The sequence below is a fragment of the Ciconia boyciana genome, chromosome 2, assembly GCF_034638445.1.
Source record: "Ciconia boyciana chromosome 2, ASM3463844v1, whole genome shotgun sequence".
Lineage (NCBI taxonomy): Eukaryota > Metazoa > Chordata > Aves > Ciconiiformes > Ciconiidae > Ciconia > Ciconia boyciana.
Genome location: NC_132935.1, coordinates 106,809,623 through 106,826,566, shown reverse-complemented (window position 1 = coordinate 106,826,566; position 16,944 = coordinate 106,809,623). Strand labels below are relative to the sequence as shown.

General features: G+C 39.6%; 1 protein-coding gene across 11 annotated transcripts in view; it reads right to left on the bottom strand.

Moving 5' to 3' along the window:
- The window catches only part of TNS3 (tensin 3), a 249,233-nt gene that overhangs the window by 191,042 nt on the left and 41,247 nt on the right, over nucleotides 1–16,944 (bottom strand). For 7 of the 11 annotated variants that reach the window (XM_072853458.1, XM_072853450.1, XM_072853451.1 and 4 more), the window contains one exon: nucleotides 7,573–7,617. The exons of 1 other annotated variant lie outside the window; for it this stretch is intronic. Coding sequence is in view for 7 of the 10 variants with exons in the window: in XM_072853450.1 (XP_072709551.1) it covers nucleotides 7,573–7,617 (45 nt within the window). In the remaining 3 variants the exon portion in view is untranslated. Of the gene's footprint in view, nucleotides 1–4,887; nucleotides 5,040–7,572; nucleotides 7,618–16,944 lie in introns of all 11 variants that reach the window. 3 more of the 11 variants (XM_072853455.1, XM_072853457.1, XM_072853456.1) reach the window with 1 other exon arrangement.

Sequence of the window (16,944 nt, the reverse complement as noted above, 5' to 3'; positions counted from 1 at the left end):
AAGAAACCTTTGTAGTTTCTCAGACAAAAGAGATCAGGGGTCTGCATTGTTTTAATAAGAAACTCTGCCTAGGTACCAGGGTTTCAAAGCTATACACTTTTCTGAACCAAAACTAAAAAGGAAATTTCTGTCCAAATGACCTTACAGGACTTACATAGATTTAAAGAAAGAGGTCAGAGATGTGCAAAGCACCTACATTCAAGGTTTACTCAGTGCATCAACACCCAACTGTAGAACATAAGGCTCAAAACATAAGGTATGCCTTACTGGGTCAGCAAAACATCCATCTCACCCACCCAAGCACTTCATCACTGTGTCAAAAGGAGACACTATTCAAACAGAGCAAGCCAGCCCTGCCCCTTCTGTGTCCCGCTCCCTCCCTGCTCCTGCTGTACCAGGGACGCTGGAAGGTCCACCCCTGACCCATCCTCTTAGTATCTGTTAATGGACCTGTTTTTCCCTAATTTTGTCAAACTCTGCTTTGAGCATGCTGGTATTGTCTGCCTCATGAACTTCTACAGCAGCAAGTTCCAGAAGGTCATACTCGCCCTTGTTTAAAGTACCTTCATTTGTTCATTTTAAAGTGAACTCCCACCAGTTCTGACACTTGTTAGTTTCTGCACTGTGGGACTGCATCTTTATGTTTTTGTAAAACCTTGATCATACTCCCCCTAAACTTTTCATTTTCCAAAATGAAGAGTCCCAATCTTTTCAGTCTCTTCCCAAAAACCAGCTGTTCCATCCCCTTGACCATTTCAGTCATCCCTTTCTGGACACGCTCTCATTCTACCATATGCTTTTATACATACTGGGACCTGATACATAATGTTTCAAAGTTTCAAGTTAACAATTGAAATGAAAAGGATAGATTTGCTCCACAGCCTGTTCCACTCACATAGCCTAGCACTTGGGTCTCTAGATCTAGATTTCCAGGTATAGCTGCTTCTAATTCCAGCTGCCAGAAAAAAACACAGTGGTCATGAGCTGAAAGGAAAATTGTACTGGCTCTCACACACAAAGCTTTTCACCTTAGCGCTCTCACAGCTCTGAAGTAAAAAGTTAAAAGCCAGATGGACACAAGGCAGCACAAGATGCGATAGAGAAGCAGAAGCACAAACCTAGTCTGCCACAGGGTTCTGGAACAGGAGTCTGCAGCCTCAGTCGCCCTACCAAGTGACCCGTCCAGAGGGAGCCATGACTGAACATAACAGCAACTTCACTGCTCTCTAACAAGAGACAGGACTTATGCCTCATGTATTATTCTTTCATGCCACGTACATTTACATTTGTCATTTGTAGATAGTTCACCTTGGAAGAGGTCCTTCATCTAGACTGTCAATTGCGCATGCTCTTCTCAAAGTTTTAAATTCTTGAGACAAAGCAATACCAGCTTTCTTTGAAAGATGGTTTCCACAGGATGCAGAGGTAATATAAGGGACTAAAGTGTTTGGAAAAGACTGATCAGCAGATAAATCTCTCTCCCCACTTTAAAGTTTGAGGTTGGTCACCTCAAACTTTAAACAACATACAGGAACTTTTTCGTATTTGCTGTTTTCCCAGACAGTTTCAAGTCCTATGATTTGGCTGAGACTTCAGTTCAAAAAACAATAGGTCCAGGTCTGCCTAGAGGTGGGTGACATGCACTGAAGAAAAACAGTGCCCAAAGGTGTCTGAATGCATGCCCATTAGAAGCCCCCCCACACTCCTTCCAGCAGGATGCAGGCAGAGCAGCACACCTGCTGGAGAAAGGCAAGACGACTGCCTTCCTCTGGCCAAATCCTCACTGCTCTCCTTCATCCAAATATCGCTAGGAATCGGTTGCCTGTAGAGAGCAGTGGTTCATCCCCTCTCCTCCCAGTAGGAACAAACAGGGGGGCTTGTGGTCACTCCTCACTCATAATGTAAATAGCAGCAGCTCTCACATTTTTCCATTTCATCAGTTCTTTGCATTTTTGTTTCAACACCTTCATTTCTCCACTGCACATGAATCTGTATTGGTGGAAAAGCAATTAGGAGACAGATGGAAAGTCCATTAAAGACAATCGTTACTCCAGACACTGGAAAACTTGTCTTTTTCATCCTCATCTCATTGGCAAACCGACACTTTGTTCTGTGTGGGAAAATACTGTACAAAGGAAATGCCTGAAAACAGCAAAGGACTATGTGCATCATGAGAGCTCAGTGTTTGTCAATGGCTTTTTTTTTCTTTTTTTTTTTTTTGTTAAAAGAACTGGCCTTGACATCTCTGAGGCTACAAAACTGCTTTTATTACATGAAGACCGGAACTCCCACATATTCATAGCTAGACATCTGAAGACTAGAATTCATGTCTTTAAATAACAGGGGGGAAAAGCTATTTCTGAATATACCTGGTTTATCTTCAGTTCACAGAAAAAACAATGTTGAAGGACATAACAAAAGTAAAAATTCAGAGACATCAGGTGTCTACCCTTGAAATGCTGACAGTTAAATTATATTTTTTTTTAAATCATCTTCATATAGAATCTCTAATCAAATCTCTTCCTGCTGCAGATGAATTCTTGCAGGTACACAAAAACATAGAGCAAAGTACATGCTTCTATGCATATTTCCTCCCTCTGTCTTGATAGTCCCTAATGAACCTGTTTACAAAAGCAGCAAATGCACAAAGGACTGCAGTGACATACAACATAACCCTCCTATGACATGATGCAGTTCGTTAGAAGGCCAAATACCGAAGAGCTACCAAGAGCTATGTCTCATAGTAAACAATATCAGATGTGATAAGAAAGAACCAGATATTTAAAAAAAAAAAACAACCAGGAAAGTTACCAAAATCTGCAAAGCAAGTGGAGAAAGGGAGAGCAGAAGCAAAAGAAGAGGTCAGACCCAGGCTAGAACAAGGACAGACAGCAGCAGCTGTGTGCCAGAACACTGACCAGGAAAAACAGCTGAGAGGGATGAAGATGCATGTCAGTAAATCAGTCACTGAGAAAGAGAAGAAATATTATTAATACTAATGCAGTGAATAACTTTAGCAATTTCATATAGGCTAATTTTGCTACACAGCTTGAGCTTTCCCCTCTTACCCTCACAATCCTGCTTGAGGCAGGTGTGCTACACTAATACATACTCAATTTGGCACTTTAAGTTCATGCAGGTACTCTGTTGTCAGCACTGCTACCTTTCAGATATATCTTTCTTCCCCCCTACCCTCCAGAGAAAGTCAGCGTCCAGGCTAGAAATACACAGAGGTAAGCAAGCTGATAGTTGCACACTTTGTATATGTGGTGCATTTAGCAGCTGCTGTGCTAAGGAAGCAGGCACACTGAAAGTGCATGCATCAAGGAACAGCATGCATCAGGTCATCTGTCAGGATCTGCCTTCTGTAACATCACTATGTTACATCTTCAAGAAGTAGATAATACATGCTTTCCAAGTCTGCAGGAAAATCTCATTAAAGGTGATTCAGTAAGATGGGAAAATGGCAACCTCAGTTCAGTTTCCTCCTCTCCCTGCACACATCCTTGTTTAACTGCTTTATTTCAACCCAGGCTATCAGTGTGGCTCTTCGGACCTACTGACACAGACAGTATTAATGACTTCGTGAAGTCTACCTGGCCACTGTACTTTGAAAGGCTAGAGTCACACTAAGCAGGGAACAGAGTGCACACCAGCATCTGTGGCCAGAACATCTTCACCCAACACCTATGCTCCCCACCCCAAAGTATGTACTTCAATTTATTCCCCTAGGCCAGAAGCAATGGTATTCAAAACACTCCTGCTTCAGTATGTAAACAGCTCTAGTTAAACATGCAATCGTCTCTCTCTCTCTCTGTACGATTGGATTTATGTACTTAACCATTTCCTCAATTTATAGTTATCTTACTTCATAGAGTTAAGACTATTCCAATCAGTAATCTAAAACAGTATATTTTATACAACAATTTAAAATAAGCATATTTTCTGCACTTCATTAAACCTGAGGATCCAAAATTCTTGGCTTACAAAATTTTGTATTCAGTAATTTAAGAAGTGGGGGAGAATCCAATGTGGAACACAAAAGTCTTCATTGTGCACTTTTGGGTAGAACTTCATTTATTTCGTAACATCTAGTTTAACTTTTTTGCTGCTATTTTATTGAAGCTTTCCCATTTTTTTCCATCAAGTTATAATCAACCATTTGCAGGAAACGGAACCAAACTAATATTACACAGACTTCTACAAAAATTTTTTATAGGATAATGTAAGTGCCACTCCAAAAATCAGAAATGTTTACTCAACAATCCTGCTCCAGGATGTTATTTCATTATTTTCATCGGACAGCAGACAACTTGTGGTTAGCCATTTATTTTGTATTTTTCCTGGTGTTCCTGTGTGGTCTTGTCAGGTGAGTCTATGGGAACACAAGCTGATGAAAAACGCTCTACTTGCAACTGCAGATTTTGTAAGCCTTCTATTTATTTTCCTCTGATATTACAAGATTAGTTGTACCAACCACTCTGAACACATCTCTCAGTGTTTATCATGTGATAACAGTATACTAAATCAGAAAGTCTCAATCATATTCCCCTATTGCTATTAACGACAGATTATATTGTACAGAGTCCACGCTCACCTAAGCCCTAACAGACAAACCAGAGGAAACTTTGAGAGAGCAAAGGCTAGTACTAGGTAGGTTTGTATTTTTACTGAAGAACATGAACCACACACACACAAAAGGAAAAAAAATTTAAAAAAAATAAACAACACAACCAAAAACCAAACCACACACCCAAGCAACAATGTCAAAACCTCCTGGTTAAAACTATCATTCATACTACAACAACACTTTCATGATGCACAACTATTTAAAAAATGCTAAGGAGGAATCAAGGTTAGCATGACGGCAACAGACACATCACTCACTGTGGCAAACAGCAAAATGAGGCTCCTCTTCTGATCCTCGCTCTGCTTCCAAGCTCTAAACATCCTTCTTACTCTGGTACCCAAACCAGTACTATGGAAAACAGGCTGCTCAGGCTCTGGCAGACATGCCTAGCACAAGATGCAGTCACGCTCTGCCATACAGAAAGAGAAAGCACTTGCCTTTGTTTGAGAGAGGAACTCACAGTAAATGTATTAAATTATATAATGTTCAGTTCACGTATACATTCTGATGTTTGGCATGCAGCTCAAAGTAAGAAAAAATTCAACAGCAAAGCATACCATGTTACAGTAAAAGAATGCGTCTATAGCAAGCTAATCATCATAATTATACCTATTTCTGCTGAACCACAGATTTTTATACCTAAAAAAATTTGAATTAAGTTACCCTTACCTCCACTTTATTATTGTAACCATTTTCAAAGTCACGTCAATTACAGCCTGGAGATAGGATAACACCCTTGCCTGCCTGCCTGAATGGTCTCCGCCTTCCCAACTAGCTATTCCCATTCAAATATTAACCTCTAGTATGAATACAAGAAAATAGCCATCTTGACAAATGACATCAGTTCCAGTCACTGACGAGTGCAGGTTGCTACTAACCGGGAGCCCTGTGTGCTCCCACCCAGCCAGGAAAAGATTTGTTGCTACTGGCCTGAGGCTTGGAACTTCAGTTCCTCTCCTTTGCCATGTAAATGAACCAGGATAATGTAAAATGGCTTAAGCACAAGGATCACATTCAGCTACAAGACCTAAAGCTCTTGTGGAAATGGAAATCAAACACAATAGACATTTATAAAGTTATTATACAGTGCCTGCTCTGTAGCTGATTAACTTGCTCATTCACCCAAGGACAAATAGTTAAACTATTATGTTGAGAAAAACAATTACATAAAACGCAACTTTAACTGACCTGCTCCTTCCTTGTAGCTCAAAATAACTATTCACTTTGAATTTCCAAATAACTGTCGTAGTATTTCCCTGGCACTAAAATCAGGACCTCTTATCACAGTGAGTAAAGAAAAACTCACCAAAACATATGTTGAACTTGACTTTCATGATCCCTTTTTTTAAAGGCCCAAAGAATCCCACCTGAAACCCTAAATTCTTCCTTCTAATAACCAGGCACAAGCCCTTACTCTTATCAAATCTCTCCAATCTCATCCGTATCACTTCACCAGGGTTCTTCAGTTTCCATTCTCTTGTCTGTTGCACCAAGGGTACCTTTCACATTAGCACACTGGAAAAGTACTCTCTTCTCTCCCTTCTCTCAGAACAATGACAGTTTCCTTTAAAGCATTTGTAATTTTTACTCTATTGTAGCTTAGATTTCTTGCACTTTTAGAGGATTTAATTCATTATCGCAACAGCTACTGCTCCCTCTGCCCCACAGAAAAAAGAAAACATTCCTAGAACAGATTCTTCAAATAAAGCAAACTTCTAGATCACAGCAATTTACAAAAGTAACAGTCCCATGGTACACTGACAAAACCTGAAATAATTTCATGGGAATGTACAACAAAATACAAGTGAGACTAGAGAACACTCATTTCCTGGTTCTGACATCCAATTGTTCCAGTATGTTCTTCACTATTACAGAGCACATCACACAGTATATCAATATTGCTACCGAAATAAAATAAAACTTCTGAAGTAACTTCACTGCCTAGACATGTTTGTTGGCAGATCTGTGGACAAGGCAGATCTGTGGACAAGGCAGATCTGTGGACAAGGCAGATCTGTAGGCTGGTATTTTTATAAATGTTGTGAAGAGAAAACACAAATACTGTTTTTTTCAAGACTTGAGCTGTGTCTCTGAACATGTATTAATGAAGAACAGGTAATTGTTCAAAAGAAAGCTACCAAGTCTCCATCTAGCCAAAAGTATTAGTCAGCAGGTATTCATCACTCAACAGATTTCACTCAAAATACCAGGACCATCAGAAGTTTTACTCTTTCAGGATCTTTGATCTGACAAAGGAGGCTTCTTTACAAAGAGCAAGCCATTTGACAAAACCAAGAAACTAAGAGCAATCAGCGATACCACAGCATTACGCAGATACAACCTGCAAGCGTACGGTTAGCTATTCAAGATTTGTATGTTGGCTTTTTAGTATATGTGACTTCCTTCATATAATGCCGTTCAGGGCAGGAAAACCTGTAAAATTTTCAGTCTGTTTTTGTTGTTCAACCTGACACTATATATCAATGTAGCCCTTTCCCTCTCCTTTACAGCAAATGTACAATTTCCAAACAAGAACCCACTTTTCCACAAACACATAAAACTTTATTGACCAAACCACAGTCAGAACATACACTGTTCTCCCAAGCAAGAGCATACACAAGAGAAAGGGAACAAGAAAAAGAGAGGAGAACTGCCTCTTGCTAACATTCTTTCAGCAAAAATTTATAATCCCTTAATTTTGTTATTCAAACAAACCTGATGCCTCCAGCCATAAAAAGCCTAGTACCTGTATGCTTGTTTTATTTGTTAATTTTCATTACACACATGGCTTTAAGGCAATAGAATTGTTTATAGGCTGCAACCCTCAGCAGCAGAGAAACCACAAGGAATTCACAGATGTGATTACCCTCTTCCAAGTTAAAAGCATTACTTCAGAAACATCAGCATATAAAACAGGTTGAATTGCTGAGGAATGAACATACCTTGGTTTGTCCACCAGCCAACTCTCCAGACGAACTGTTGTCAGCCTGGTTTAAACAAAAGATTGCTTTAATTAGTGAAATATTACTAACTGACAGGGCAAATTCCAAAAATACTTCACTACAATTAGACACCCCCCCCCCCCCCCATTAAAACAAATTTTAAATAGCATTTAACCCCTACACAGCCACATGGGTGTGCTCCAAGTATATCCATTTCTCCTCTGTACATCAAACAACAGTTAAGTAAGCAATAAAAATGTTTCCCAAAGCATCTGAAAAAGCTTCCCAATATTATTACCAGAGGATCAAGGCAACATTTCATTTCAGTCCTGTTTCAGATCCCACTGGGACTGAAGTTATTGCAGTCTAGCTCTGCATTGAGTTTAACGGGAGGGGCCGGGGGGGTGGGGTGGTGGTGCATAAAGGAAAGCGAAATGCCAAACAACTGTTCAAACCAGTTTTCAGTTCACGTTAAGTTCAATTCACAGCTTAGTACTATACTGACTGTAGTTGTCACCTTCCCCTAGCTGCAATTAATTTTCCATCTTTTCACTTTCTAGAAACTGTTCAGTTATTCTTCCACCACCTTGAGCAACCTAACAGGCCACGGTTCACCATGCACTCACGAGACTCCAACCTGTCCCCACACAGTCCCCCACGCAGCCACCAGCAAGTTGTGTTTATGCACGATAGCAACTTGAACTGTGCAAATCAAAATCAGAATTTACTGCTGACAGAAGAGGTAGTAAGACATCAACCAGTGCAGATCTTTTTAAACAAAGAAATATCATTCTGCAAGCAAATAAAGGGTGGAGCTTAGTATTTTTTTTCTTAGAAGAAGTGATAAAATCCTTTAAAGTTAAGCCAAACCAAGCCCTGGGATTTAGTAACCTGAACTACTGTACTCTATACACTCAAGCATGACAAATGAATCTTTTCCATGCAAAACATGCACATATACAGAAGATAGTAATTGTATAATACCTGTAGAACAACATACAGATGCCCTTTTTGTTCTTACTGCTTGTATGTCTTGCATGTACAGACAGATGCCTTCAGACTAAATGAAATGTCTCGTCATAATGACATTTTGCAGAAAATTTAAGATCTATTCCTCTGCCTCTTTGGAGGATGGCTGTGTTTAACTGTCTCTCTGTGACTGAATGTGGTCACAGCAGCATCCTCCATGAAAAGGAGAGGACTGCTTATAGACTTCTTGGTTTATGTGAGGTATTCCCCAAACATAAGGCTCCCTGAACTGAGATTAAGATTAGATTCATGCAACTCAGTGTTACAGTGACCCCAGTCCCAGGAAAGGTGATCCTGCAAGGTCATCTAAGTGAAAATTTCTAGCAGAATCAGACTACTTGGAATTTAGGCTTACACTTACAGCTGTCCAACTCATGCCATTATTTATAGCGGCCATAATTTCCAAGCATTACAGCCAACATGAGCTTGTGTAGCTTATAACCTACAGCAGTGCTTGCTTACATCATGACCTATGCTATGACTTCCTCTTCAGTGTCGACTGATCTATCTAAATCAGGAAGGAAGTATTTCCACAGGGACAGCAAGATGCAATCATCCTCCAAGGACCTCCAAAGATCCTCATATAATAAGTCCTGATATCTAACACAGTTCTCAAAAAACTCATTTTTGCAGCTACTACACAGTTAATTTTCTTTCACTCACTCAACTTGCTTTAGTCATCAACTTCTTTTGTTCAAGAGACATTTGTCAAGAAAGCAATTCAATTATTAGGAACCACTTAATGCTCCTGTAAAATGGTGGGATTTGTCAATTTTTCTTTCTTTTTTAAAACATTACCATATCACCTATGGAAGTCAAACGCAAGACCTCTTAGACATAAAAAAACCATGCTTTACTTGGTTTACTCAAATTTAACCTCAAATACACAAACTGGAGGCCCAGCCACCAGCAGGTGACAAAAAGTCACCTTGAATTTAAGGGGATTAAATCACCCCCACAGCTTCTTTTAAAAAGGCCTCTGTGAGGTGGGTGAGAAGAGTCCTTGTACTCTTTCCTTAGGACCCCAAAGCAGCCAGAGTAAGCCACCAACTACAAAAGCAGAGAGATAAGGGAATAGTGTTGTATCTAATCAAAACTGAGGACAGACTATAATTATTCATCCTGGAACATGGCCAAACCCCTTGGTCAATCACATTTATGAACAAAATTCTGTGAGACCTTAAAGTAATCAAAGAGACAACAGCAACACTCCAAGTCAAAGCAAGCCCCTAAAATCTTTAAATGTAGATGTATAAGGAACACAGGAAAAATTCCACTAAAAAAATACTATAAGCTTACACCAGGACTCTGGCTGTTACGTGCTGCTATTTTCTATCTTTAACAAGAAATAAAATTTTCACTTGTGGCATGATATACCCTCACAGAGACAAAAAGTTCCAAACAACACATGTGCACACACAAACCTTTCCAAAGCATCTTCTGGGGTGAGGGAAGAGATAGGAGATCAAATCTCTTTGTAATCTGACCAGTGCTATCTTACCTGCAGGATAAGCACCCAGGCAGAATTCTGAGAAAATCCAGTGTGAAGAAAATCCTCATACTTTTGGAAAATCTTGACTTAGAAGAACAACTTGAGAGGAGGCAGGGCAATACGAGTTCAACAGAACACAAGTTTAACGATCTTTAAGAAGTTTGGTTGAGAAACAGAGCATAATATTTGATATCACCAAATACTTGTCTACTTTCAGGTCACTTAAATATATATAATCATTCCTACTCATATTTAAGATATCAGAAGTTGAAATAAACAAGAAAAAACACTCCCATGAACATCATCAGGTTAACTATTGCGGATTATTGATGAAGAAAACTTTCCTAAACTCACTGAGGTTTCTACACAGTATCCATGTCCTACAGGCAACCACACTGTTATACACTAAGGCACAGAGGAGGCTGAGAGTGCTACTGAGCAATTTTACTTCCCTCACCCTGCAGAATACATGGTGTTCTAGATGCAAACACACATGGATTAGTGGCCATTTCTTCAAGAATCATAGCTTAAATAAGAGTTGTGTAGCCCTGCTTCCCTTATACGTTTTTCTTGCATTCCCTCTATCTAGTCTGGAACTCCAGCTCAGCAGACAGAGCAATGTCTTCCTGCAGGCAAGAATGAACAATCTCTCCCCAATTACAGAGCCATGTGTGGGCTATGAGCAATTTTCCAAACATAAAAGAAAGGAGGGAATTCGCTATCCATATATTAACAAGCTAAAACAAGCCAACCTGCAGATGGAAAGGATCAAAGTGTCTGTTTGAGTCACCTCAAAATTAATCCCCTCCAGGAATGTTCACCACCTCCCCCCTCTCCCCACTACGTTTCCCCAGTCCCTCCCAGAGCAAAAAGTCAAGCTCAAAGAATGCATCTAGCTCTTTTAGATTAATATGATACTCCCCAGAATACACACACCCTCCTTTTCTCTTTGAAAAACTATGTTCTTCCCCCTTCCCCCTCCATCCCCAGACATGCACATGCAGATAGCTGAGAGACAATTTTATCCCCATTGTCTATCAAACATGATACTATGCTTCATCAAAAAGATTCACTGCAGGTTCAGGTTGGAAATGGCACCTGCATCACACAGAGATATGACTGTCCTTTCCAAATGCTAAAGCAGCAAAAGTAATATTTATCATCTGTAATACAGATTCTTTGAAGCAAATTTGCTTTATAAACAGGAAAAAGTGAATGTGAGAAACTAAAGATATTAGGAAAAGCAAATATATACATTATGACATGTATTCTTCTAGCATTTCCAGGATATTATTCACATTCAGCTGCCACTGCTCAACTGTATTTTACACAATACCTTAGTTAGATGTCTAAAGGGCATCTGTGATGTCAAACTCTTCTACATCTTTCTCTTAAGCAAGCTGAAAACTATCATGATTTGGAGAGGGCCTGAAAAGAGATTCTTGTTCTGCTAAACTATGGACAAAAAAAAGCTATATTCTTCCCAAAAAAGCCTAAAGCAGCTCAGTGTTAGCATAAACAGCCCAGTTTCATTCCTACAGAAGCATCAAAATTCCCATTTTTCAAAAAAGGTGTTAGAAACTTGAAACCTAGTAGCTGATGGGGTTGGTAAGAGCTACAAGAGTAACATTAACACAGCCAATTCTCACCACATCAGAACACCGGCCAGATTAAGGAGGCAATGCTGCTGGGAGTTTACAAGCAAATCTATCCTGCTATCACCCACGTTACATCCATCACCTCCACTATACTGAAGAGTGTATAATTTGGGAAATTGCCACGTACAGAATGATATGGCTCACTGACAAGCGACATCAGTTGCTCCAACAACTCATGAAACAACATGAGTTGTGCCAGGCAGCGTTAATAGGAAGGAAGTGATGGACTGGGAACAGGTGCTTTACCTTCAAATTCCACCTGCTAAATCCATCCTTGGGCTTTGAATTTATCTCATTTCATTACCGCTCACAGGCTTGCCACTGCCTCCTTTGCAGAGAAGCTATACACAAAATTAGATAAAAGGGAGCTAAGAGACAAACCATCTCGGCTACCATCCCACCATTTGGATCTTGGAAATGTCAAAAGCTCCCTGCCTCACCACAGACCTCTGGAGAAACATGGACAAACGGCTTAGTTTTTCCATGCAGCTGTGCACCATCTCTAAAACAGAGATACCAGGTTTTTTTAAGATTGGGATGACATGCAGCTAAGTAACTTTGAGAAGGAGAATAAACTGTCCACAGTAACATATAATGTAACAGACAGGAATGAAGGTTAGTACATTTGTGCATGAACATACTTGAAATTTCAGCAGTACACCAGTTTCACTACACTTATAAAAGAAAGCTAGCAATAAAGGAGGAGGTACTCAGAGGACTGGTTTCTAAAATTATATCACATTTTTGGAAGCACTACTGTGTATATGGACACCAGAATTAATAGAAGAAAAGGTTTGTTTTTTTCTTCAGTGAACTAGTATATTTCTCTTTCCCCTTTAGAAAGTTTCAGTCATTTGGTTAGGAAACAAATTTGTATACAACTACTCATGATTAATCAATAATCTTGTTGCTACAACATGGGTAACTAATAGAATACAGCACACCTTAAAAAAAAATTATTCGACTACAAATAATGAAGAAAAATAGAAAAGGCATCTTGAAGTATTTCACCACCACCTGGTATAGACCTTATAGCCAAATAATGTATTATTTTTCAGAGTATCTTGCTGAAGTCTGTATGTGTAAAGTTCATCTGTCATTGCCCCCCCCATTTATTCATTACAAATACATCACCCTAAAAATTAAATCTTGATTCCTAGCAACAGACAAATAACTATAAGAGCCAAAACACAATCAAGAAACGCTCTTTCTGCTCCTGAAGTACAGAAAAGTCTGGGTTAAACGTCAGATCTGCCAATTCTTAATCTCCATCAACACAAAGGCCTAACAGCATACGTAGACTCTGCGGCCCCAAAGGGATCTCAACTGTTGCATCTCCCAGGAACTCTATATTCAAAGACCTATGCAGGTTGAAAATATCACCCCAGAAATGCTCTTTCCTTTCTTCTCTAGGCCTTTTCATACTGCTTTTAAGCAGGAGTATTTTCATTTTTCCCCATGCTTTCCCACTGACTGCCTCTCTCTTGAATACCTTCTCTCTTGCTGAATGCTGCTCAGCAATAATCACGATACCTAGGAAATTGTCTGTGCCTCTAGGCAACATGCCTAAATCTGTGAAATCCTCAGTTTGTATTCTTGTAACCTCCGTCAGGTGAATTCATACTTTTCCCAATCACTAAATTTTGTCATTAGTTAATGGATCCAGCTACACCTGAAATACTTCATTGTATCAGCCATATCACACTGAAGTTGCACTCAATCTTCATGTGAGCATAACACTTTTCTTTCAGGAAGTGCAGGAGAACTTCAGTTCTGAATACCGTAAGTCAGAGTTACTTGAACTGCAACTCCCAAATCTATTGGCATGTACAGCAAATTTCATGGCCATGGTAAACAAATAAAATTGGTGCCCAATTTGGTGTCATTAAGACATAAATGGAGCAAGCTCACCACTCTCCCTGAGAGCTGTCAAAAGATAGTTAATGACTCATAGGAAAACCTTGATTTGCTCTGCACACATGCTTCATTTCCCTCACCACTTCAAGTACAATGAAGTGAAAAATTCTGCCTGCTTGAACACTCCTACTCTACTTTGAAATGTTTTTCCCTTCTCAGCTCTACAGGTCTTCAGAGCACTTATTAGAGAACAACTACAAATAACTGTAACAGCAACCACATGGGTAAGCCAAAGCAAGTAAACTGAACAACCCAAAAATGTTTATACAGGCAATGCTCCCTCTACAAGCAAACTGTAAAAAAAGCATCCATTTCCTTGAAAGACTTGAAGGAGAAAGAAATTGTTCCAGGATGCCCAGGAAAGGAATGACATTCATGATACTCAGAATGCAAGCTGAAAGCAGAGGAACACGACTCAAAGCTCAGAAGTGCCATCAGGAAAGAGAAACCGCATTTTCCTGCTGGCAAGTGTCTGATTCTCAAGAGTGACAAGGCCCTCCAGCTCTCAGCTCTTCATAAACTCCAAGCTTAAAAGGAACCACGAGGGCTTTCTGCCCGTTAAGAGCTTGCCCACCCCTATTAGCAGAACTGCCCAGCCTCCCCAAGCAGCACACTTCACTGGGCCTCCCAGCAGGCAGCGCCCTTCCCTTCCTCTTCTCCCACAGCAGTAACACGCACAGCCCTGCTCTAAGCACAGGACGCACAATTCCACCTGGTTAAGCAACAACAGGCATCACCATGCAGATGACACCCGAGAACCCGCAGTTGCTTTCCAAGAGGTAGGAACGATTAACGCCTCCAAAAAGGCAGAAAATGGATCCCAATGAGGCTAAGCAACAAACGTTTTCACTGTGTATCGTTTTACATTTCAAGCTATGATGACAATACCGGCGTGAGCCAGTGACATGGAGAACATGTAACAGTGAAGTCTGCTTTGCTTGAGCTTCAGTCCTATGCTCCAAGCATTAGTCACCACATTCTTTAAAAACAAAATAAAACCCAATCAAAAGAATCTATTAAAAGGAAGAAAAGCCATTACTCACATTTCATAACAGCTCAGCCTAACCATGTTTTCTATTAAGCAGAATAATTATGTTTTCATAAAATCTCACACCTGCAGGGAACACAGCTTCACTTAAAAGCACAAGGATAAGGCACTAACCAGCTCAATTGGGTGTTTATATGAAGTGTTAATTCATTAAACCAGGAATGACAAGGTGCTTTCCCCTTCTCAAATGAGCACAAGCCATTAAAAAACAATTCTCAAAGATGCTTCTGATTATTTATCAGTTCCTTCTGGCAACACATTTCTTTAACCACACAATCACTGACTATTTTGATACTATTATCTAAAACTAGACTATGAATCAAGGTTTCAGTCCTGGTTTTCCCCAGAAGTACTGTTCTAGACTTGCAGATTCCAGATGTCACAACTGAACACAGCCACTCTTTCCCAATTAGCTCCCAAATTTTCTTTCTTGGGGAGTAGCACCCTATCTCCTGCAGGCCATAATCAAAGCTGGGGTGCCTCATGACCTAGTCTCTCATGTTCAGGAAAGGTCAACTTGTTGAGACACTTCATGCCCCTAACGTACAAAAAGAACGGCTATTATCTCTTCAGGACAGAATGAGCATCTCCATTTCAAAATAAAACTGAGAGTAACAGCATGCATACACACAGGAAACACTCAAAGTGTTTCAGTTACATGAAAGTCAAAACTGTCTTTTTAAAAATTAGTGTTCTCTTCAAAAGTACCTTTGCACAGCAAAGAAAGCAGGTATTTGACAAAAGAAAACTCACAGCAAGAGCCAAAAGATTTTGGCACGCTACTCTTGTGCTTCCTGGGGGATGGAGTTCTAGCTGGCTTCTGGCATAATTCCTCTAGAGATTAGTTTCTTTAGCGAGAACTACAAATCCCATGATGCACTTCAACTAACAATAAAACCATTCTGCTTCAGGAAAGTCACTACCTGGAGAAAAGTCCAGTGCTTACCAAGAGGGAAAAAAAAAAAAATTCACAAATGAAGCATATCCCATGAAGCAGCACAGAAGTAAAAGCAAAATATTATATTGAAAATGCAAAGTTTTTAAGCCTCAAAAGGCAAGAACTCTATGGAAGAAAATTAAGTTTCCAGCCAGAATTAAACCCATTTCTTCCCCTGCCCCATCATTAAGCATCTTGAAACACATATGTAATTTAATATAGACAGACGAATCTTAACATAAGATTCAAGCCTACACACTTAAGTATGCTTTTGTACAGCAGCCAGACAAAGGAGTGGCAAGATAGCTCTGAAGTATTTTAAGTAACCACAGTATATAAGACAGAAAGAAATAAGACAAGTAAAGGAATATTGGCATCCATAAAAATACTGCAGAACATGAAAAGTTCTCCAGATAATGCAGAACAGCTGGACTCAAGCTGCAGCAAGGCCACTGCTGAGTATCTGCTGAAAGGGAACACCTGCAAGGTTACAAAAAGCACAAGACATGGAACTTTTTTCTGAAAATGACTCAGAATTATTGTCAGTCACTTCTTTCCAGAGTCGCAAGTTATAAAGAAAGTGTATGAGACTTGCCAATATTTACTTGTCATATTTTACTTTCGTATTGAAGATGCACTTCTAAAACAGGTGTATTGCCGATATTTGAAAAATACAATTTTGCTTTCAACAAACCATAATCAAAGAGCAAGAGCAGCTAAGCCAGAATAGCAGTTTTTTAGATGTTCATAATCTTACAGCTCAAAAAAATCCAGTATTTGGACTAGATAGGAGAAAGCAGAGAGGAATTTTAAGAAACAGACTAATAACAATCTCGGTGTTTTGCCTGAAATCTACTAATCTAAAAATTTATTACTTAAAATTCAGTCTACTACTGAAAACGTACATCCTCCCCTCGAGTCTGATCTTAAACACCCTAATCTATTGAAACTGTCACTGGAAATGCCAGGTTTCCCAGAAGCTGCAGGAATAGGTCATAAATTGTACTTGTCTCTTCATCTTCCAAATCAAATCCATCTCAACTGAAAATAAAAATAATTCTGAAGGCTGAGAGTTGCTGATAGCTGCAAGAATAAGTGAATGACTGCAAAAAAAGATAGCACACCTCAGGAAAGGTTTATTTTTAATTACTGAGATACCTCGTGTTCATAAGGAAGTGTTTTCAGAGGTTCTTCAAACACAAATTAAATTGATTACATACTAAAATCAACAGCAATGAATTTAGCCATACACCTAGTCAGGTTCCAGGCTTCTTCCAGGTCACTTCTTGAC